This window comes from Perca fluviatilis, chromosome 15 (genome assembly GCF_010015445.1).
Source record: "Perca fluviatilis chromosome 15, GENO_Pfluv_1.0, whole genome shotgun sequence".
In the NCBI taxonomy this organism is placed as follows: domain Eukaryota; kingdom Metazoa; phylum Chordata; class Actinopteri; order Perciformes; family Percidae; genus Perca; species Perca fluviatilis.
Genome location: NC_053126.1, coordinates 7,040,749 through 7,060,578, shown reverse-complemented (window position 1 = coordinate 7,060,578; position 19,830 = coordinate 7,040,749). Strand labels below are relative to the sequence as shown.

At 42.9% G+C, this 19,830-nt stretch overlaps 1 protein-coding gene across 1 annotated transcript in view; it reads left to right on the top strand.

The window, feature by feature from the left end:
* Positions 1 to 6,029: 6,029 nt before the first annotated feature.
* cacng3b (calcium channel, voltage-dependent, gamma subunit 3b) overlaps positions 6,030 to 19,830 on the top strand; it is a 31,840-nt gene continuing 18,039 nt past the window's right edge. The window contains exon 1 of the mRNA XM_039825564.1: positions 6,030 to 6,376. Coding sequence (XP_039681498.1) covers positions 6,160 to 6,376 — 217 coding nt within the window. The 5' untranslated portion in view covers positions 6,030 to 6,159. The remainder of the gene's footprint in view (positions 6,377 to 19,830) is intronic.

Genomic DNA, 19,830 nt, shown 5'->3' with positions numbered 1-19,830 from the left:
TGCTTGCACCTATTTAGTGGTTTACTAGACTAGCAAAGAAACTAGCTGCTCTTGCCGATGGAAAGAAAATAATGAAGCGAAGATGGAGACTGAAGTGAACGACAGCAGGGCACTGCAGCACACTGGAGAGAGAGAGAGAGAGAGAGAGAGAGAGATGAAAAAAGGAAAATGACAAAAGCAAAAGAATATCTTATTTATTTCATTCAGTGGATCTTAAAAACGCTCAAGAGGGGAGCATGACGGAGGAGCTTATTGGATTTATTTCACACTATCTTTCTTTCTCGCACATTTCCTCTCTCTTTTACACTCTCACTCTTGCGGCTCTACACACATTTTCATTAGGCAAACATATTAGACACACTTTCACACCATCAGACATGTGCCTTCACAATTAAGATACATCTCTTTCTCTGTGTCTCCCCCTTCATTCACTCTCCACTTCCTCGCTCTCTTAATGAATCAATCTAACTGTCAGTCTTTCGCCAAATCATTGTCCAACACACACACATTCATACAAACACCCTTACACACATTTTCATTATGCACGCACATTAGAAACGCTTTCACATTATCACTGACCTCGTGTCTTCCTCAAAGTGTCCTCTCTTGCACAAACACATTATTGAAGCGTTAACTTTTTCAACACAATTTTCAAAAAAATGGAGATGATTTTTGAATCTTTGGAAATCAAAGCTGGTCAGTAATAATGAGGCAATACACATATGACATATTCTCACTTTCAAAATACACTTTCATAGAGATTTTCCCGTGGCGGTGTCTGTGGACCTCTAAGTCATAAATCATAGTTTTGACATATTAGCATCACGCCAAAATCATGTCACATCACCATATGTCCTCTTTCTGCAGGAGATTTTCCCATCTGGTAAAACACACAAATACAAACATATGCACACACATACCCACACATTCTGTGCACAGGCAAAGATATTCATTATACACATTGTGATCCTCACCAATGCATACATGTATGAATACATGAATACTCATAAACTGGTCTTGTAATATTTCATAGAAACTCACTCTTTAATGCTAAAAGCACACGTGTCTACTGTATATGTGTCTTATGTTCCTCCTCTGACTGGGAATGCATCCAGCTCACTCACTTTGCAGAATATTTGTGTCAGTCATCTTGCACTTCCTCCTCCTATCTCTTCCTCCAAACAGTTTATCTTTCACTCTCTAATTTCTCTGTGGTTTTCCGTTTCCTCTGATTTCTTCTTCTTGTCTTGCCTGCCCCCCTCCTTTCCCTCCCAGTCTCTGAGCACTGGCCAGAGGCGTGAGAAGGTTCCAGCTCACTGAGCAGAAACCCTGCAGTCCTCCTCCTCTCTTCAAGAACCACCCCGTCTTCCTCTCCTCATCCTCCTGTTGTACAGCCAATAACTGAGAGGAGAGGAAAGTGAGAATTGTGAAAAGAGAGAGAGAAACAATAGACAGAGAGAAAGGGCAAAACACTTCAGTGATTTCAAACTGCGTTTCCCATGATGCTTTGCTGCACATGGACCCATGACCCCACCCCCTGCTGCCTAGCAACACCAGGGTCATAAGCCAAATGGTAATCAGGCTTTTAATAGAAGTTAATACTGTATCTTTCAGGAAAGTTGCTGTCAGCAGTCTACACTGTGCTTCTTTTCAGAAGGAGAGAAGGAATCACGGCAGACAGAAAATGACATAGAACATAAGAAGGAAAATAACTGCATACACTCATTGCATCTCATTTAGATGTTCTACATCATGTTTTGTAATGTAAATCATTGTTATTTGATGAATGACCGCAGTCAGTGCAACCGTCGTGACAAAAGCATTGGGTTTCCTGTAGCGTCTTCGCAATAAATATTTTGTTTCAGCAGTTTTTAATGTGAACCAGCAGCGGTAGGAAATGTTCAGTGTGCTTTAGCTGTAATATTGTACAGATCTGACAGTGTGTAAAGAGAGTGAACAGTAAAAGATGAGGCTTATATCAATGAGATGAAATTATGATGGTTTATAGGTAGGATTAAGTAGGAATTTTTAACCCAGTGCAGGAATGGCAGACTCTGCCACTAAAACTATAAACTGCTATATAGAGCGGAAATTACTGAATGTGAATGCACCAAATGTCTATTGCAGAAAAATGCAGACCGTAAGTAGTATCAAAAATGGGATTTGATTTTATGAAAATTATAATAATTAATTATTATTAATTATTTAAAGTCAGGGAAAGATCGTGGACTTATATATTAATTGCTAGACACAGTATTTACTCTATTAACATGTAACAGATATCACCTTTCCCTTAACAAAAGTACTTTGTTGCCCAGACCTATGGCCACCAACCACCCCCCTACAATTTGTGTATATTTCAAGCCTACCACAGTCTCTCTCACCTCTCCCTTTCTCTCTCTCTTTCTCTCTCCACTCCTCCTGTGCTGTCACTCCTCCTCCCCCCTTTCTCGAGCTTCCTTCCCTCCCTCCCGTCTCTCACCAGAGGTGAAACACTGTACTTCTCTTCCTGAAGTCATTTCTATGTTAATGAGTCTCCTTGTGAGATAACACAGGCAGCAAGGGCCACGGACAAACACACACACACACACACACACACACACACACACACACACACACACACACACACACACACACACACACACACAGACATACACACACACACACACACACACACACACACACAGACACACACACACACACACACACACACACTGGCAAAGCAAGTGAGAAGGATGATAGGACCTGTCACTGCTCTCTCTGTTGATCTGTTCGTACAATTATTTAATTATTAACTGTAATCCTTTCTCCCTCTCGCTCGTCACTTTTTCTCTCTCTCTGTTTGTTTTTGATCGCTTTAATTCTTCTGTTTCCTCCTCTGTTTATTTTTGTAGTCTGTCCGACAACCACCAATTCCATCAGCCAAACAGCCAATCACTTTGTCAGTTAGCTCATCTCTCACTCCATCTTTAAGTCCCTTACAGCCTGATCGTCAGTCAGTTAATCAGTCAGTTATGGCACTTAAACATTGAAACGGATTGACAACAACATGCAGCTAATCCTACAATGCTGTAGTTACCCAAAATAACACTCAACTTCAGTTAACAGTTTAACTACGCATCATTCTTCACTTTTCGGTCTTTTGTCACCTTGACAAGCATGCAGACAGACAGACAGAAAGAGAAAGAGAGAAAGAAATGTGTGTTGTATATGTGCATGTGTGTTCATTCACACACAAACATGCACACTGGGTATTACAGAGCAACCTACACATTGATTCTCATTGATTAATAGAAAGAAAGAAAAGAAGAAACAGCTTTCAGTCAATAAACATATTATAACAATAACAATTAGAAGGGGGGGGGGTATTTATTCATCCCTGCAGTCCTGTCATCCTATCATTTGTATTTGTCTCCAGTGATGAAGACAGGCTTTTATTCATTGTTTAAACAGGCAATACAATGAGCTTTTAAAAAGTCAGATCTATTCAGCCTCCTGCGGCACTCTCTCTCTCTCTCTCTCTCTCTCTCTCTCTCTCTCTCTCTCTCTCTCTCTATCTCTCTCTCCCTCTCTTTCACACACACAAAACGTCTCAAAAAGACACTTACACATGTTCATATGTACACACATTTGCACACAGCGGAGTCACGTGAACGGAGACATAAACATGCACACACGCACGCACTCCTGTGTGTTAAGTGAAGTGTGAAGCTCAGACCGCCTTGTGTGGAAGCCTCGCTGGAGTGGAATCATTAAAAACGGTCCGTGGCCCTTTAAGTGGCGTCTCTGCTTCTCTCCCGGGCGCGATTCTTCATGCATCGCTTGCCAATCTCTCTCTTCTCTCTCTCTCTCTCTCTCTCTCTCTCTCTCTCTCTCTCTCTCTCTCTCTCTCTCTCTCTCTCTCTCTCTCGCTCTCTCTCTCTCTCTCTCTCTCTCTCTCTTCAGAGTGCGGTGCAGGGGCTGCTGGCGCCGCGGAGGACAGAGGAAAACAGAGGGGAGAATACCGCTGCGCCTCGACCAAGGACAGCGCCACAACGAACGAGCAGTCAGCACCACGGACAGCTCTCCAGGCGCGGCAGAAGCTCCCAACGCGACAGCGGCAAGCGGCGCGGCGCCACTCTGTCTTAAAAAACTGAAAGCTGCATTTAAGACATTAGAAGGGGGTGATTTGTGAACAAATCTGATCAACATTACTATTTTTATAACGACTTTGCGTAGATATAATCCAATAACTAATTACAACGAGTTTGAGCAGCAATGCTATTTCCTAGTATCTGGAAAACATGCTCATTGCAGAAATGCTGTGTTTTGATACAGGTAGTCTACTGCCTGACTACAGGAGCATAAAGACGTGTCTCTGATTATATTCCTACTAAAAGAAGTAGCCTTCCTTTTACTGAAACTATAGGCTACATAGTCTCTCCTCTCTGGACTGGAGCCCCCCCCAATGCTTTATACTGACGGCGTTGCGGCGGTGGGCGGGACACGCAGCGGTGACTGTACATGATTAGCTCCTGAAGGGCGCTGTCACCCACGAGTCCAATCCGAGCCGAGCGGTGCGGCCTCAGGCGGAGTTTGAGGAGACCCGCGGTTAGTTTTAGTTTGTGTTGGTTGGTCCGAGAGGAGGAGGAGGAGGAGGAGGAGGAGGAGGAAGACAAGAGGAGGAGGACGACGAGGAGGAGGAGGAGGCGACGGCTGTCATTTTTTTCATTTGTACCAACGGGCACGTTTCTCTGGAGCAAACCCAGGCGGGTGTAACAGTCCTACGGGCTCCATCAGCAGGCGTCTTATCGGGCGGTCTGTCCCCATTGCGGTTGAACTTTGGCAATGAGAGAGAGCGAAGACGGCTGTTTTGTGGATGGAATTTGATTATTCCGTCTCGGTGTCATTTGGGTGCCTATTTAAAGCCCGTTCAACTTAAATACCCGCGCCGCGTGCCTCTCCACTGCAGATAATGCATTAAAAAAATGAATTTATATTAGCGGCTGCGTGTTTTGGACGAGTTTCTGTAGCCTATACTGTGGACATCGAGTGGGAAGGGGAAAAAAAGCATGTCAGTGAGTCAACAGCTGGAGTCGAAAACACACGACGGATTTCGGTCAACGTCCGCTCTCTCTCTTCATAGCTGACGTATGGGCTTTATTAATCGGTCCATTCATTCAGCAATTCAGCAGGAAGCCGAGCAACAAAGAATAAACCCACCGTACCGCCTCATATTTTGGCGCTGCTGTAAGAGAGATTGTCGAGGAAGGACATCCTTCACCGGTCAACAAATCCAGTGGTGAGTGAGGAACAGCGATGCTTTAGCAGAAACACTCCTCCCTTGACTTATGCCGTGCGGTTACATCAATCAAGAAAACAAACTAACCCCCCTTTTTGTTGTTGTTTTAAAGATGGAGTCCTCACATGCAGACCTTGGCTGTTAAGGGTTAACAGATTAATAAAGGGAGCTGTTTTGGAAAATCTGAAGTTAAGAAAAGAGGAAGGAAGGAAGGAAGGAAGGAAGGAAGGAAGGAAGGAAGGAAGGAAGGAAGGAAGGAAGGAAGGAAGGAAGGAAGGAAGGAAGGAGGGAGAAGAAGAAGAGGAGAGACAGAGGGGAAACGGAGCAACAAAAAAAGAGAGGAGAGAGAGTCGAGAAGATCTGTGGTTACTGGTGGATAAGGCGGCTCTAACGCAGCTCGCCCAGCCTAACCGTGGGACTAATAAACGGGAGGAGAGGCAGAATGTGTCATCGCCGTTACCCTTCGCTCTGACTGAGTGAGGGCAGTGTCGGGTAGTCGGGGACAACCGGTGGTCGTTAATACTCCGGAGTGTGTGTGCGTGCGCGCGCGCGCGCGTGTGTATGTATGAGGGTGGTGGTGGTGGTGGTAAAAACCGGTTTTTGATGCGCGAGAAAGTGACGTGCCGCCCTCCCACCTTCCCGCCCTTTGCCACGAACCGCTTGTCAACTCAACGGACAAGGCAGCCGAGTACTTTATTTTTCGCTCCATACTTATAAATTCACCACCTTAGCATCATTTCTATTTTTTTTTTTTTGTGAGTGCCTGTCTGTTGAACCCCTCACTGACTCTCCAAATCTCGCGGGATATAAAGGAAATAAAAAGGGGTGAATCTAAAAGAGAGGAGCAAAAGAGATTAAGACAAACAGGAGCCGCCTATATGAAGATGCTGATGTGTGACCGCGGCGTCCAGATGCTCGTGACGACGGTGGGCGCGTTCGCCGCCTTCAGCCTCATGACCATCGCCGTCGGTACCGACTACTGGCTGTACTCGCGCGGGGTCTGCCGCGTGAAGAGCAGCGGCGACAACGACACGAGCCGCAAGAACGAGGAGGTGATGACGCACTCCGGCCTCTGGCGAACCTGCTGTCTGGAAGGTACGTGATCAGTCTGACTGACTGACTATAGCTGTCTGTCTCTCTCTTATAGCGGTCTCGCTGCCACTGGTTCTATGTGTGTGTGTGTGTGTGTGTGTGTGTGTGTGTGTGTGTGTGTGTGTGTGTGTGTGTGTGTGTGTGTGTGTGTGTGTGTGAGAGAGAGAGAAAGTGTGTTCTCGCGCGCGTGCACCAACATGTCCCCCTCTCTCTGTGTTTGTGTAGCTGTCTGTTTTTCTTTCCTAGTGTGTATCCATGTGGATGTTATTATTTCTCTGTCCCTGCCTCTCCACACAGATAACACACACATCCTTACTCCCCTACTGTTTGCCTATGTCTGTTTAACACCAGAGGTGCATGTGTGTGTGTGTGTGTGTGTGTGTGTGTGTGTGTGTGTGTGTGTGTGTGTGTGTGTGTGTGTGTGTGTGTGTGTGTGTGTGTGTGTGTGTGTGAGAGAGCATCCCATAATCCCTGAAACTCAGTTCTTAAGAAGCTGTCCTTTCCTGAGTTCACCCTCACATCCCTTCCTCTGCAACATGATTAAATAGAATTAGAATATTTATTGATACGCTCTTGTTGTCATCACACTCGCTGAAAGTACAAATAAAGCACTAACAGACACAAAAATACGGACAGCTGGCAGTGCTATTAGCCAGCCGGCTGCACCACCAACAAGTACCTGGGTCTGCACACTGTTGCCAGGACTCGCAGTGTTGGTCGCAGGAATATGTTCTTTTGAAGCCATCTTGTTGTTGGGAGCAAGAAAACACAAATAGTTGAGAGAGACCTGTCGATTCATGCAACCACTCCCTAATTACGCCCTGATTTGAGTCATACATCTCCTCATCATAAGACTCTCTGACAAGGTGGCTGACATGCACAGTGACCATTAAGTTGTCTCTGTATTTCTGGAGAGAAGTGCAGCGCTTTACATTGACTACTGACAATGTTTTCGGAGCCAGAGTACTGGGCATTACAAGTACTGGCACTTTCACAATTATCACACAGGTGTGATGGTTTCTGCCGTTGTTGATTTAGACCTCATGTCCCACAGTCGCCTCCACCTGTCAGAAGCAATGTTACACAGTTGCAGCTTCACCTCTGGCACTTCTTGTTCGGTCTGTTTCCTTATTTTGCATCATTTAGTTATTTAGGTGAGATCATAAAACCCCCCAAAACTGCCTCATTAAATCAGGTTTTTTTCCCACTTGGCTTCAGAGACACATCCCTTGTTTGCAGCTTCATGTACCTCAGCTCTCTGATTCATGAAGCCATCTCATTTCCAATCCTCAAGTCTTGTGGCTATCCAGTGATCTTGAAAATCGAAACCTAAACCTAGATGAAAATAAGGGTAGACGGGGCAGAGATAATTGCAGCAGATAGACAAATGAGATAAGATAGATTACATCAATTTAAAGAGGCAAAGTGGCTCTTTTTATTTGTGTTTACTTTAATTGGTAAGCAGTTAAAGCATACTTTATTACAGCATGTAATGAGGCTCCAAACTTGACAAAGCGAATGAAAGCACTAATATCTTAAGAGAACAAAAGGTGACTGTACAGTAAGAAAGAAAGCACTGTGTGTGTGTGTGTGTGTGTGTGTGTGTGTGTGTGTGTGTGTGTGTGTGTGTGTGTGTGTGTGTGTGTGTGTGGTTTGTGTGTTGTTTTTTTTTTTTTTTTTTTTTTTTTTTTTTTTTTTTTTCTTGGGGGGGGGGGGGGGGGGGGGGGGGGGGGGTTCCACCTTCCTTGTGGAGTCTTGAATGAAGCACTTCATGCTAGTGCCTAGTGCATAGTACAAAAGTATTTTTTTCGATTGCTAAAAAGCATCAGTTAATACTGAAGCCACTTTTTGCAAAACTCTCCATACAGTCTGGATTACCAACATGTATCTCGGCCAAACAGTTGGGCTTACCACCAAAAACTCACTCAAGCCACCAAAACACTTCATACATATTATCACAAACTAGGCTCGTTCGGCCAAAACACTGGCAACACTTCTTGCTCAGAAAGCATACATTGTCTCTCACAACAAACTGACCTTAAAACACTAACAGAGAACATTCCATAAATGATGAACTTCTATCTTTGAACTTTAAAGGATTTTTCACATGAATCAGTATTTCATTATAGAATAAGAACAAAAATTCTAAGGATATCAATCCTTGCATGTTGCTCAACAAACAGATATGTAATTATTTCTTTAAGACTGAGGTGGAGTTGTCTATCACTTGTGTGGGCTCAAACAACATTGTAGACTTGGATTTTTCCAGTTTGATGCTTCATGACTTGATGCATAATTCACTGTAAATGATTTGACTTTGATCTTGCATAGAGGCAAGTAAAACCATTACCATTACAGTAAAAAGATGCATTGCCTCTAGTGTGTGTGTGTGTGTGTGTGTGTCTGATGCAGCCAGACATAACCATCTCATTCTGGGGGGCAGAGAATGCTATTACAGGGCCAGATGGCACAGGTAAAAGGCTTTACTGAACACACACACCCTCATTTACACACACACACACTCTGACACACACATACTTGTAATTGAATGAATAAATAGACAAATTCTAGGATTTTCCCAAGCCACCAAACAAGCACAGCTGCGGGAGCAATACACCAAGTTAACACAATGTCAGCACAATGTCAGTGCATGCACACATGCACAGGCTCACGTGCGACAGACACCAAAAACATGCACACACACACACACACACACACACACACCAAAACACACACACACACACACACACACACACACACACACACACACACACACACACACACACACACACACACACACACACACACAATAACACAACTAAAGTGAATAAGTTCTCTTATCTCTTTTCTCATTCTGCCCATCTTATCCCCCCTTCGCTCATTCCGGGTCCCTGGTTGTCATGGTTTTTATAATTCATAAGCGCCTCACAAACTGACGGGAAATGGATGTCTCTGACTTGTGTACATGTTGGCTTGGCTTGTAGTCTGCCTGACATCAGAGAGTGAGTGAGTGAGAAATGGAGGGCGGTAAAGAAACATCATGTATGCAGTGTTCTTACAGTGAATGTATAGAGCAGTCATGCATATGAACTGTGCAGCATAAAACATGCAGCACCTTTTGAAGTGACACAGTTACTTTCAGAGACGATATGAGGCAAGTGGAAGAATCATCTTAAAGGGGTGATAGAATGATTATATTATATTATATTTAGATGAGCTTCGCGCTGATTGGTTGGTACACGCACGCACACACCCTCCCCTCTGTGAAGAAGTCCCGCTCCATTGTCCGATATCTACTTGTTCTAAACACTTTTCTCTGGGCCAGTGTTCCGTTGTACAGCCTGGAACACTGTATTTACGACCGTGCTTCATTTTCAATATCCTTGCAAAACTTCCAAACTTTCTTCTTTCTAAAGTCCACAGCGCAGCTTGCAGCTAAGCTCGTGTGTGAGATCCTGATCGAGCTCCAGCCAGCTTACAGCGGGTCTGTGAAGGTAGGCAGTCCGACCGGCAAGGCAGCAACCCCGGCAGGCACCGGCCGCTGTCACGTCAGACTGTGGAGCTTCTCAAGTCCGACACAGTTGTACCAAATTTGCAATTAGCCATCAATTATCGTAAAACGGCCCATATTTGAGCTCTACATAGTGGATTTCTCGTATAAAAAAGTCTCAGAAGTGAATTTAGTAATGAAATAGCAGACGAACAATGTATACAAGGTGACTAAAGTGCAGTGTGTGTGTTTTTCTGAGGTGTAATCAGGTGATAACTTGCGTCCCCATTTACACGTCAACATGTAATCTGTATCAGAATATCACCTGGTTAAAGACAGGGATCTCAGCCATGTGTGAATACTATCTGTACAGCTGTACAGAAAAAAAAAAGCTCTGCCCAACTAATTGAAAGCACACCTAAGTCCACCTCTTCTTGCTATTTCAAACAGCAGCATAAAGCTACGGATGACCCTTTCTTCAGCAAAGGAAAAATAAGTAAACCAGAAAAAGTCTGCCAGAGCTGCCTACCTAAATTGCAATTTATTGCAAGGCACCAGCATTGCTGCAATTGTTACAAAACAAAGCATTCATAGTCTCTGTGCTTAAATGCTCTGTGTGCTTTCCCAGGGGAAAGTGTAAAACGAAAAGAGAAGAAGGAAAGCGTAATATGCCCAAACTTACTAAAGATGTATACAATTCTCATAAAATAAATAATTAACCAATTTACATTCTTTCTAGACAATTATTAAAAATATTACAGTAAAACCATATTTATACATAAAGCCATATACCTCCCTTTTACATGAATACTTGTGCCCGTGAAAAAACATTGATATTCTCACTGAACACCTGTACACCTGTGCTGCAAGCTACACACACATGTCTTGATAAACTTCAAATTTAAACTCTTCAGATTTATGCATGACAAAAAAATAAAAGTGTATCTCCAAAATAAAAATAAAAAATCTAATATCTAAAGACTTATATAGATTAACTTGACATCACATATAGAAAAAACACCGAAAGTAATACAACAAATACATTAAATACCTACCAAAAGAAAAGACTGGAGCCAAAAGAGGAAGTAAAGACAAAGTGTGACACATACAATACAATAGAATGAAAACAAAAAGGCTGTACTTCCTGTTAAAACATTATTTCTTTTTACAGGAAAATTTACAAATTCTACATGACAACATGTTTACTCCCATAAAATATATTTACACCACATAAAACGTTGGAAAATTAGGATATACATTATAACACCAGAAGTGGTTACCCTTCAAAGTAAAAGTCGTCACTGAATCCACATAGGATTGTACAGGCATTTGTAATGTCTTGTATATAATGTCAGATATAGATCACTTGTTAATACCAGGTGTAAATGGGGTCTATGTTACTGTAAGTGTAGCGCGCGTTAATGTGCCCTTTAAGGCCCAGATACACCGACCAGACGGCCGACCCTCGGCAGAAAAGGCAGTCGGACTGATCAGTCTCCCCGAGTTGGTCAAAAAAGTGCCTCGGAACTCACCAAAGTCTCCATAACAGCAGGCGGCGCTAATCTGTATTGTCGCCCAAAAAAGAAAACCGGCAGCTGATTGGACAAACACGTCACATGGGTCTGGTTTCTCCAGAAATTCAAAGACAGACTGTCATGGCGGCTCATTCAGAATACGATCTCATATTGTACTAAAATAGTTCACCGAAACATGTTTCTGAAAAATTTTAAGCGAGAAATAGGCCATGCATTTGCTGAATCTGTCTTCATTTGAGATCAACAAAGGTCAGTTTAAAAGATTTTCGTCAGATTTTGAGAGACTCTAGTCACGCTCATTCTGCTCCCCGTTTCCGGGTTAGCACTCTACCAATCAGCTGGGTCATTTGAGTCTGACTGCCGGCAGTGCCCGCCCCACCGATTATACATGTAAAATCGGCCAAAATGAAGGCCGACGGCCCCTCGGAAGGACGACGGCACGGAACACGAATGAACAGACTCGAGTCACTGACCTCGCCAGACTGTCCAACGGCCGATTATCGGCTTGGTGTGTCTCGGGCTTTATTCGTAATTGTTTGTCTGTGGTTCCTCTATCTACCGCCAGTGTGTGTGTGCTCAGGTTGGGATTTCTTGCATGCAGTGACTGTGTGATTGTGTGTCTGTGCAGGTGTACTGAGGTGTTAAGTTCCCACTGTGATAAATGAGCATGAGAAAGCCAGGAAATGAGGAGAAAAGAAAGGAGGGGGGAGGTAGAGCATCAATGAAGAGAGACCAGAATGTGCATGAATGAAGCAGAGGAGAGGGCTGGTGGGTGGGTAGTGATGGATGAGCTGTGCATGGCCTCTGTTTCAGGTGAATCTCTGGGGAGTGTTTGACCACGCCGGGGGATCTAAATGATCACCTGGTAATAGACAGAAGGAAGAGGGTTTTAAACTGAGACTGGGACAAAAATGATCACCTAGGTGGCAGTGGGAGGAAGGAGGGAGGGAAGGAAGGAGGGAGGGAGGGAGGAATGAAGGACAGAGATGGAGAGCAAAAGCAGGAGAATAAATAGGGGTTTTGTAAGAGTTTGGAAATAAAAGAAAAATAAAGAACAGAAGACACACACTATATGGCCAAATGTATGTGGACACCCTTTTCCACTTACCTTGGTGTACTTTTAGTCCAAGGCTGTTCGGGGAAATCTTAATTCTACAGCAAACAATGATATTTAAGAAAATAGTGTCAGTCTAACCTTGTGAAAACTCTTTAGGGAAGGCCCTGTTTCAATACTGCAAATAGTTTTTTGTTTGGCGTGGAAAGACTTGGCACAGAGCTCCGACCTCAAACCACATTAAACCCCTTTGGGTTGAACTGGAACGCGGCCTGCAAGCCGGGCCTTTAGTCTCAAGGCGCTGACACACCAACCCGATAATCGGCCGTCGGACAGTCTGGCGAGGTTGGTGACTCGAGTCTGTTTGGTGTGTTCCGTGCCGTCGTCCGTCGGAGGGGCCGTCGGCTTTCATTTTGGACGACCTGACTCGCTGGGTCGGAGGGCGGGCAGTCGGACTCAATGACCAATCTAATTGGTGGGCGGGATGAGTAACAAACGCCTCTAAAAGTGACGAAAATTTTTTAACTGACCTTAGGCGATCTTAAATGAAGACAGATTCAGCAACTGCATGGCCTATTTCTAAAATGTTTTCAGAAACACGTTTCGGTGAACTATTTTCGTAAAATACGAGATCGTATTTCGAACAAGCCGCCATTACAATCGGCTGGAGAAGCCAGACCCACGTGATTCGTTCGTCATTTCCGCACGCGCAGAACGTACGCTCAAGTCGGCGTTGCTTCGGTGTGTTCTGAGGCACTTTTTGGACCTCGGGGAGCCAACTGATCAGTCCGTTGGGTTGGTGCGTCAGGGCCATTGCAGTCGATCCGTGCCTGACGACACTAATGCTGAACGGGAGCAAACTGCTGCAGCCAGGTTTCAAATATTGTGGACAGCTTTCCCGGACAGATTTGAGGCTGTTAAAGCAGCATGTTAATGCCCATTGTTTTGGAATGAGATGTGAGGTTAATGTTGGCAACATAGTTGTTGGCAACATAGTGTGGCCCGATGCTTGAAACAAGCATGCATAAAAGTGAGAAGATGTGAGAGAAGATGAAGGGAAGATTGGAAAGGAATGAATGAATGTTTTGGTAATGAGAGTAGAAAACGAAGGGCAGTAAAGGAGGGATGATGAGAAGATTTGAAACGGGAAGAAAAATGTTTCAGAGAAAGAGAGAGAGAAAGAAAGAACACGGGCGTTTGAGGAAGAACAGAAAAGGTGGAAGGAAGAGAGAGAAAGAGGAGTTGTGCAACCAAGCAGAACCTGTCCCGTTCTCTTTCATCAGCCATCACCGTGGAAACTAGCCTCTCTCTCTCTCTCTCTCTCTCTCTCTCTCTCTCTCTCCCCTTTTCCCTCTCCCCCATCTTCTCTCTCCTTCGCCTGGAAAGAGGTAATCAGAGAGAGAAAGAGAGGTAGAGACAGAGAGAGGGAGATGAAGAGTCACAATCACCCACACTGAGCTGTCAGAGGCGCTCTGAGGAAACAAGCAGTCCAATTTGCTTTGCTTTTCAACTTTTTTTTTCCTCTCCCTTGCTCACTCCCTCCTCTCCTTTCTACTCTGTTTTCTTGTTGACAAAATGCTTTATATTCTGCATGTGTTTGTGTGTGCATGTGGCTGGGTTGTGACGGGCCACTCACATGCAGCTTTTGGACTACACATCGACTGATTAGGGACAGCTCCCCTGGGAACGAGGCTGTCCTCACCACAATAACTACAGCATTGGTCATTTGTGCCAATGACTAAAACCGCCTATGTTACGCTCTGTAACACCATTAAAACTTGTAGGGAGGAGTGTGGAATGGGAAGTTGAGTGTGATTGTAACAAGGTCGATCCCTGTTTTCATTTGTTTCCTACCAACAGTAAAGGTTGGCTTCTTTTAACCATGACCTTAACCAAGTAGTTTTTAGCCACGCTAGCAACGAGGCTCTAGGGTAGGTGGTGTTTGTCTGTCGGTCCATACACCGCTTAGGTCCTGACTGAAATATCTCAACACCTACTCAATGGATTGCCATGGGATTTTGTACATACATTCATGGTTCCCAGAGGTCGTACCCTAATGACTTTGGTGAAATCTTGACTTTTTCTCTAGTGCCCCCCATGAGGTCAACATTGGTGGGTTTCAGTGGAATGTCTATTGGCTGGATTGCCATGAAATTTGGGGCACCAATTCATATTACCCTCAGGATGAATTTGATTGTGCTCTAACTTTCCATCTAGTGCCACCATCAAGGCAAAATTTCAATTTGTCCCATACATTGGTTTATGACCAAATATCTTGCAAACTAATCACATTCCCATCCCAACAGATCCGCCAACATGGCTGTAGATTCTGAGTCTTGTTATTATCTTTCTCTGACCATAACCCAGTAACTGTGGCAATTTAGGAAAGGATCATATTACAGTAATAAATGACCTGTTTTTTCATTTAGTATGAGGGGCTTGTTGCTGGAAACACATGTGGTGTAACCGCTGTGTTTTACGTGTAACCGAGTTGCATTCTAGAAAAGCTCAAATCCTTTTAACTTCACTGGGGTTTGTTTGAGATTGGCATAGTTCTTAGAGCTAGCCGTGTTTCTGTAATAATTAAGATTATGCTGGTGTAGTGGGTCTATATATGCAAGGTCAATGTGTATATATGTAAGGTCAATTTTGCCCAAACTGCTAAAGCTTTCCCACACAAAAGACCCAAGGCTCTCCAACAACATTAAAAGTAAAGCTGCAAGCATCCTCTCATGTCAGTCAAATATATCAGATTTGACTGACATTTTTGCTTCAAGAGTATCACCGGATTTTTCTCCCCTAACAGTCAATATAAATAATACATTTTACTAACCAGAATCTTTGCTTACACCAGAGCACTCTTGATTGATTATTTTTACTCCATTAGTTAGTTCTTTGCAAGGGTCTTGTTATTATTTTAACAATGATTTATGGTGTTTCAGTGTCTGACCTGTAACTTTGCTGTATAAGATTCAAGAGATGTATACATTCTGTGTGTGTGTTTGTGTGTGTGTGTGTGTGTGTGTGTGTGTGTGTGTGTGTGTGTGTGTGTGTGTGTGTGTTGTGTGTGTGTGTGTGTGTGTGTGTGTGTGTGTGAATTAGATCAAGGACAAATGAACAAAAACTCATGGCCAGCTCGTCACAATCGTGGGGGCATCTGGACACACAGTTGTTTGTGTTTCCTTTATAACCTTGATTTGAGGCACTATTTTTGTCTAGTGGAGTATTTTCACTGTTTGGTAAGCATGCAGCATTATTTGCCCGCAAATTCACAAGTAGAACTGGACTGATGAAGCAGGCAAATATTTCTGCTTTAATCTGAAATTACACAGTTTGTTATCTGGTCAGAATTGTCTACTTTTGATATGACAATATACAGTAGTTTGATTACATTGACTCTGTTTTTATCAATACAACACTGCTTCTATGTACAAAGAGTTTGACCTGGATTGATTTTATAATGTGTCATTTTGATAAGATTCATCAAATGTGAGCTTTTTTTTATTGTTGTCCTAGAATTTATTAAATAGTTTTAAATCCATTTTAGCTAGGGTAGCAAAACTACGGTCAATTCCAGCTCAAGATGGGCACCGAAAGGAAGCGGGCAGTGCTTCAACAGCCGGTGAAAACCCAGTAAAAGATAAAGTTCTCAAATAACAAAAAAGAGTAGGCCTTCACATTATAAAAAAAAGGAGAAATCAGCTTTAAAATAGAACCATCTCAATGTAGCACAAGGTAACGATGCCAGTGGGACTTAAGTTGAGTTCCTTAAGACCAACATTTTAGGCTGTGGTTCATAATTATCATGGGGTAAAACATAGGTCTGGTCTGTTTAACAAAGTAACATTAATCACACAGTCAGTACACAACAAACTAATATTTAATGGGACCACTATAGATCAACATTTAATTTACATAATAGACCACAACCGCTAACTATCCCAGTAACAATTTGGTCCCAATTAAGCACATTGACGATACATGGTCCAGACATATGCTAGAGTTTGACCTAGTCTTGTTATGTGTATTTCCCCCCACAGAAGTTCACTATTTAAATTTAAAGATTTTTATATTAAAATCGTGCAAACTTCCTGAGCTAAACTTCACTTGGATAATTTTATTTTTCGGGAATTTACCGACCCTTTGCGACATTTGTTTCACCTGAAGACGAAGGTTAAATAAGATGATTAAACATATAGATGGAAGAAAGACAGCGCAGAAACAGAGCAGCCCCATCAGGGAACATTAGAGATAGCAGAGAGCAAAGGAGAGACTGAGGAGAGTGAAAAAGAGGTATGGAGGTGCAAAAAGAGAAAGTGTGGTAAAGCTAAATAATACAAGTGTGTCCATAGTTCGGGACGCTTTACAACAGCCAACAGTTAGTCAGGACAGGAGTCAGTGAAATGAAAGTGTTCTTTACCTCTCGTCTTTCGGTCCTTGTATGTGTGTGTGCGTGCGTGCCTGCGTGCCTGCGTGTGTGTTTCTCAGGAGCTGTATTATTAATTATCTGTCCATTAAAGTATGGATTTTTGGAGTTCAAACATAGGTCTTTATTACATAAATGTTATGTGATGCCTATAGTTAAACATGACAGGCCTGGGATATAGCTGCAATTATTATCAATATTAATAAAGTGCACGTTCCTCTCTCTTTACTGTGGTTTTTTTTGGGACTGCGCTTTCTAAATCAGCTATGAACTCTATCATGATGTCATGGTTTTACGGCTTACTGAGAAACGATAGCACACAAAAGGGAGTGTGCATGTGCATGTTCATATGTGCATGTGTTTATACATAAGTGACAGCAGCAGTATACTGGGCCCAGTAGGAGAAACTAAATCACATGACTAGAGATGTTCCGATACCGATACCAGTATCGGTATCGGCTCCGATACTGCCTAAAACGCTGGTATCGGTATCGGGAAGTACTGGAGTTTATGCACCGATCCGATACCACGTAATGAAGCCCTAAAGAAAATCTACGTTAAAGTAGTTTATTTATGTTCTTTTTCATTATAACTATAAAAGAAAGTTCTGGGGCATTCCTTGTTTGCGTTTGTTCATGTTTCACAAAGAGTTTAACCTGAGCCAGACCGACAACAAAGAAAGAAATTATATCACATCCATACAGAGATAGTAGTATACAGATGTTAAAACATAATGAAATATATGACTCACTGGTATCGGATCGGTACTCGGTATCGGCCGATACGCAAGTTCAGGTATCGGAATCGGTATCGGGAAGCAAAAAAGTGGTATCGGACCATCTCTACACATGACTCACTGAGACACACACAGGCAGACAATCATGCACACACTGGACTACCATCCCTATTCGCAGTGTCCCATAATGCATTGCTGTGGCTGTGGTCGCAGCTGCCCTCAGGACATGTTGACCTTTGTGAGGCAAATATCTCCTGATAGATGTTCCCACTGTGTGTGTGTGTGTGTGTTATCTTAGTACATATGCTGTTTTGTTTCCCTGTGTGTGTGTGTGTGTGTGTGTGTGTGGTTATGTGTTAGTTAGTTTGCTGTTAGACTGAAAAAACAGCAAATGTGTGGTTCTGACACACATGCATCCAGCACACAAACATACACCCACACAGGCACACACACACACAAACACTTTAATTCCCCAGCACAGGCACATATGACCTTAATGGCGCACCGAATTAGACACCAGAAAGAACCGAGAAATAAACCAGCAGTGTGATGCTGTCCCAATCAAATATTAGCTTTCATGTCCATGTTACTAGTTGTACAATTCATGTGTGTGATTGCATTATTGAAAGCGCTATCCTTATGTGGAACTGACACAATGTATCCTACTGTGCTCAGACCTCTTCAGAATAATCTCTATGCTGTTTCCTCCAAGCTATTGTAATATCAAAGTCCAACTTTTTCCCCAGATACCTTTTTTCTTCCTTTTAATAATACAAAACTATTAAAAATTAACAATACATTTAAAAAACACATTGACTAACATGTGATGTCAGGCATAAGGTTCATCTTGATTATTCTTCCTGCGCTCCAACGGTGTGCTATCCAAGCGCCCCAACGATAGTACGAGCAGATCCCAGTACTTTGTCTTGTTTGAGTTGTAATAAAGCTGGAGGAGGAAAATGAGCTTATAAGAGATGTCTGTGGTCTAGTTGTTCATATTCCAGGGTATTTGAATTTAGAAGTAGCCAGCTGAATTATATTGTAGCACCATTTTACTTTTAAATACAGGTTGAATTGCTATGGCTAATGGCTTGATTGTAATGGTATATAATAATAAGAATAAGAATGAGCAACCTTGTCTGGCTCCACACTGAATGGAACTGTCGAGTTATGTTATTATTTGTATAAACATTATAGTTTACAATCCAGTGTACAATCTTGGGTCCAAATCAGACAAAATAATATTGCTAAGGACTACATCCAAATGGCCACTGATATAATTTCACTAGAATTTGGGTAAGCACATTTAATAATAAATTGGCCATTATGAACCGCACTGTAAGTGATCTTTGTCCTTCAGTTTAAATGAGATGGTGGGTGAAGTCTTGGGGAGAAGGTCTGGTGATGAGGGTGGTGATGGCGCAGTGGATATGACACGTGCCTTTGGTGTGGGAGATCTGGGTTCGACTTCCACTGTGATACATCAACTAATGTGTCCCTGAGCGAGACACTTAACCCCTAGTTGCTCCAGAGGTGTGCGACCTCTGACATATATAGCAATTGTAAGTCGCTTAGGATGAAAGCGTCAGCTAAATGTAATGTCTTAATCGCTGCAGTAACTTCTTCTGCTTGTCAAAATCTACTTGTGTTGTATCTTATTAAGAGGTAGTAATATGAACCACATTCTCCACATTTCCATTTAAAAAACATTAATTTGTCTAGATGTGTTGTGATGCAGATGAGGTATTAGTATTATTATTTTTTAGTCGGGGTGCTTCATCCCCCCAAATTTTATAAATGCAATTTTGTAATGTTTTCAAGGAGGTGCTTCTGTGTACTACCATTGAATGAAAGACCTACAGTCTATCTGTGCCTTCCTCTGTCTCCTCTCCCTATTCAAATAAGCCATTGCAACCTGAAGGCCTAATATCCTTGAAGTTGAAGATGTCAAAAGAAGAAGGTTGAAAGGACGTAATCAAAACTACAGTCTGCTTTAGTGCTGGGTTTGTTGACAGCGTGTGCACTGTGTGTGTGTGTGTGTGTGTGTGTGTGTGTGTGTGTGTGTGTGTGTGTGTGTGTGTGTGTGTGTGTGTGTGTGTGTGTGTGTGTGCTGTGCGTGCGTGCGTTCAGGCGTGTGTGCGTGCATGCGTGCATGTGTGCATGCATGCGTGTGTGTGTGTGTGTGTGTTGGTGCCTTATTGCTTTAAAGATCCCCA